This window comes from Lipotes vexillifer, unplaced genomic scaffold (genome assembly GCF_000442215.2).
Source record: "Lipotes vexillifer unplaced genomic scaffold, Lipotes_vexillifer_v1.1 scaffold565, whole genome shotgun sequence".
In the NCBI taxonomy this organism is placed as follows: Eukaryota; Metazoa; Chordata; class Mammalia; order Artiodactyla; family Lipotidae; genus Lipotes; species Lipotes vexillifer.
Genome location: NW_006771554.1, coordinates 1274597 through 1278914, shown reverse-complemented (window position 1 = coordinate 1278914; position 4318 = coordinate 1274597). Strand labels below are relative to the sequence as shown.

The following is a 4318-nucleotide window of genomic DNA, read 5'->3' as shown; positions in this document are numbered from 1 at the left end:
CGCAGCACCCGCAGACGCACACAGTGGCTGGGAGGCCCCGCCAGGCCAGCCCTGCTGACCCAGCCCCCCAGAGGCTCACGGCCTCCTCTCCTGCTCCCTCCCTCAGATCGAGACCCTGCAGAACAAAATTAAGAACCTGAGGGAAGTCCGAGGTCATCTGAAGAAAAAGCGGCCAGAAGAATGTGACTGTCACAAAGTCAGGTGAGGAGGTAGCAGAAAGGCCCAGGGAAGGCCCCGAGTGCTCTTGCGGGATCACTCTAGGGATGCAGCATCCCCTCCTCTGTGACTCCTTTCATTATTTTTATATCCCTGTCTCCTTGCTTAGGATAGACATAATTAGTAATAATTCACATCCCCGTTGTCAGCCACTGGGCAGAAAGCACCACCCCTCGGGTACCAGCCAGATGCCCAGATTCATGCACTGCTGACAGGCAGGCCCTTGATTGTGGAGCCGGTTCGGGAAAAGTGCCTCTGCTGACTGCCCCTCCGGGAACAGCCCACGTGGCCCAAGGCCCACGTTACCAGCTCAGGGAACCCCCAGCCCAAGGGTCTGAACTCGCGAGCAGCGCCGTCCAACAGAACCTCTCTGGTGATGGAAGCAGCTGTATCTGTGCTGCCCCATATGGTGGCCACCAGCCAACCACACGTGGCTACTGAGATCTGAACTGCGGCCACTGTAGCTGAGGAACCGAATTGCTAGTTTAATTAAAATTGAAATAGCCACGTGCGGTTAGTGGCTACTGTAGTCACTGCTGCCTTTCCAGAAAGGGCTTACAAAATATGGGTTCCCCGAGGGCTGGCCCTGACCAAGCGTGAGGTGGGCAGGGGCCTGGGGGCAACCCGCCTGGAGATGCTGAGGCTAAAGCCACGCAGAGCCAGGCCCAGCCTCCAGACTTGGTTAACTCACCTCTACCCCAACCTTCTATGTCTGGCTGAGGCCTTCAGCCGGGGGGCTCCCAGGTCACATATGGAGGAAGGAGCTGGGCAGGCAGGGGGCTGCCACCCAGGGGATAGTACCTCCCCAGCACCGCCCCAGAAGGAGAAACAGGGATCCCAGAGAAGCGCAGTTCGCAGCCACCCCACGTTGTGGCCCTGGGCACAGTGTCTGAAAGCCAGGCTGGGGGTCTGTTGCAGTTACCAAGCCCAGCACAAAGGCCGCCTCAAGCACAAAGGCTCCAGCCTGCATCCATTCAGGTAAGGGCAAAGGCGGCCGGCCCTCCCTTAGGCCAAAACAAACAAGGACAAGGCAAGTCCTGGCCTTTCACTGGGAGGCGCAGAGGCCCGACTGCCAGATCAACGACGGGCAGGGGTCCGGGTGCCCCTCTGTGGCCGGAGCGGGTTACTGCAGGGAAGGGCGGGGCCCGGGGCCCAGGGGCGGGTGGGAGCAGGAAGCGCCCTAGCCCTGTGCTGCCGCAGGAGCTAACGTCGGATGACAGGAGCCTCGTCTGGCCCCAGCCCTGCCAAGGGCCAGCAGTGCAACCTGGGCAGAGGGCCTTCCCTTCGTGAACCCTCCAGGGCCAGGACCCTGGCTCCCTGGGCAGGAAGAGGCTCCAGGGTGAGGTCGGGGAGGTGCGAGGGGTGCGGCCCCGTGTGCCCCTAGGAAGGGTTTGCAGGAGAAGGACAAGGTGTGGCTGCGGGAGCAGAAGCGCAAGAAGAAACTCCGCAAGCTGCTCAGGCGCCTGCAGAACAACGACACGTGCAGGCACATAGGCACACGTGCATGTATGTATAAGTGTGTGCATACGTGTGTGCTGGGATGCAGTGGCAAACTGAGAGCTGGGAAAATACATCCTGGCCTCCCTGGTGGTGAGCCCTGGGGTGCGGGGGGGGGGGGGGGGCGGGTCCTCCCGGGGGTCCCAGGGACCCAGTGCCCCCCAGCTTGTGAGCGCTTCCTGGACAGACCCTGAGGGTCTTTCAGGAACGGGTCCCCCAGCAACCTCAGGGGTCAGTGCTCCGGCAGGAAGGGCAGGAAGGGGCTGGGGGCTGGCAGCCAGGGCCTCTTCGGCTCAGGGCGTGCTCTCATCCCTGGCAGTGGGGCCCTTCTGCGCCTGCACCAGTGCCAACAACAACACGTACTGGTGCATGAGGACCATCAATGAGACCCACAACTTCCTCTTCTGTGAATTTGCAACTGGATTCCTAGAGTACTTTGATCTCAACACAGACCCCTACCAGGTACGGACAACACAGGCTGGAGAAACGGGGCCCCTGCCAGGTAGGCCCCCCCCCCCCAGGAAGTGATAACCGGTTTTTCAAGTCCCACTGAGTCCCTAAGACAGCAGAAGTGAGTTGAAGCCACCAGGAAGGCTGGGACTCTGTGTACCATCTGCCCTTCCTGCGTCCGGGTACAGCCTCTTCCCTCCAACTTACGCACCTGGCACGGTTCCAGCAGGTTTTGTGGGATCTTGGGAAGACGCCTAGAACTTTGGAGGCTTGGGGGTCCTTAGGGTCAGGCCAAACCCTACAGATGATAGGCCGGTAACTAACACTCAAGCAGCCCTTACTCCACGCTTCCCTTGTATTAACCCAACTGAATACATGCGGGACTGAAGCGGCCACGGAGCCTGGTGACTGGAACGTGCGTGTCCCTTCTGAAACAGATGGTCACGACCCAGCTTCAGCGCTAGAGCTTCTCAGTAGCATGGCCTCGGCATTGCCCAGTCTTCCATGTTTCAAGAAAAGTCTGAAAGTAATCTTTTACACGATTTGTAAGTGCAAGCAACTCGATTGTCTTGTTTTGCTCTAATTACCATACAGGCCACCAGTCTTTCTCCTTTGATAGGTCATCCCTGTATTTTACAAAAGGGGGTGACAGAGCTGGTAGGTTAGTGGGTCACCAGCGGCTCCCAGACCAGGTAAGGACAAGGTCACTCACCCAGCCCTTCGCCAGATGGCTGCTTTTCCATCAAGAGGACCTGAGGGGCTGTGAAGGAAGGCTGCTTAAAAATACAGGGCTGGGTTCCAAGCTTCTTTCCAAGCTTGGTAAATTTCCTGACCAGTGGCTCCAGGAGTTCAATGTGACGTACACAGAGGCGGTTTTTATTTTGATATTTCATGCACGTGGGGCTAGAGGCAAAAGGTAGTTCTAGCTGTTCCAAACCCCAGCTCTTGTGGAAAGTGGAGGTCACCATCCCTTCACACCTTGTACTCCCCACCTGCCTGAAGTCAGTCCCCCAGATGGTAGAAGGGGGCTGGCGGGGGGGGGGGGTCTTCACCTCATTGATAACCTACCTTTTTTCCAACCAGTTGATGAATGCAGTGAACACCCTGGACAGGGACGTCCTCAATCAGCTACATGTGCAGCTCATGGAGCTGAGGAGCTGCAAGGGTTACAGGCAGTGTAACCCCCGGACCCGGAACATGGACCTGGGTGAGCAGGTGCCCCAGCGTGGCACAGAGTGACCACAGGAGGGGACGGAGGAGGTCCTGTCTGAAGAGGGAACCCAGAATCACCAGGAGTTGGTGAATTCTCACCAGTAGCTATAATATCACCTTCCTAACATTCACCAACCACGTGCTACTTTTACGATAAGTGCCATCACTATAAGCCCACCAGGGTGCTAAGTGTTTTACATACATTAACTGACAGGCCTTCTGACAACCCTCTGAGGTGAATCTGCTTGTCCTCGTTTTATGGATGAGTAACGTGACCGGGTCCAGAGCCCACGCCCTTGGTCACACTACCACATCCTCTGGGAAATTTGCCGAGAGCCCACACTCGGGATCTCCCCGCTGCCCTCGGCTATCTGTCCGCTGTAGCATAGGTGTTCCGTGCCCACATGTGGCTCCCCCACTATGACCAAGGTCAGTGCTGAATGACTGCAACAGGAGCCTGAAATCGGTAAGAGGCCACGAGAGTGTAGGCGACCTACCAAGAGTCTTAGAGACAGCTCACCGGGTAATTCAGTCCCCTCTGTCTAGGAGCCACTACCAACATCATGAGTTTGTGACAAAAAGACCTGAAGTGTTTTAAAGAAGAAAAAGAGGCAGTTATCAAGTTTGTCCTTGCTTATGCCACTTTTGCCCTTATTTACCTGTTTCCATGTTGTGCATTTCTCTCTCCTTTAGGACTGAAAGATGGAGGAAGCTATGAACAATACAGGTATTGCTTTTGCTTGTAAAGCCTGACAATCGCCCCATATGGTGGCCCATCCTGTAGTCTAACCTCGAGGTTGCACGTGTGAGGTTGGGATGCCACCTTTCTCTGGCCTGCCGGGGGCCTAGCTCACCCACCAGCGCTAGGTGTCCACTAAGAGACCTTCTTTGTCTAGTTCTTTGGGGGTCACTTTTTCTTTCTTGGTGACGGTTAACACTCTTT

General features: G+C 56.7%; 1 protein-coding gene across 2 annotated transcripts in view; it reads left to right on the top strand.

Annotated features, from left to right (window-relative positions):
• SULF2 (sulfatase 2) overlaps positions 1-4318 on the top strand; it is a 116268-nt gene that overhangs the window by 110830 nt on the left and 1120 nt on the right. The window contains exons 13-18 of one of the 2 annotated variants that reach the window (XM_007446936.1): positions 107-201; positions 1135-1194; positions 1601-1746; positions 2033-2175; positions 3247-3370; positions 4069-4102. In XM_007446936.1, coding sequence (XP_007446998.1) covers positions 107-201; positions 1135-1194; positions 1601-1746; positions 2033-2175; positions 3247-3370; positions 4069-4102 — 602 coding nt within the window. The remainder of the gene's footprint in view (positions 1-106; positions 202-1134; positions 1195-1600; positions 1747-2032; positions 2176-3246; positions 3371-4068; positions 4103-4318) is intronic. The other variant, XM_007446935.1, reaches the window with a different exon arrangement.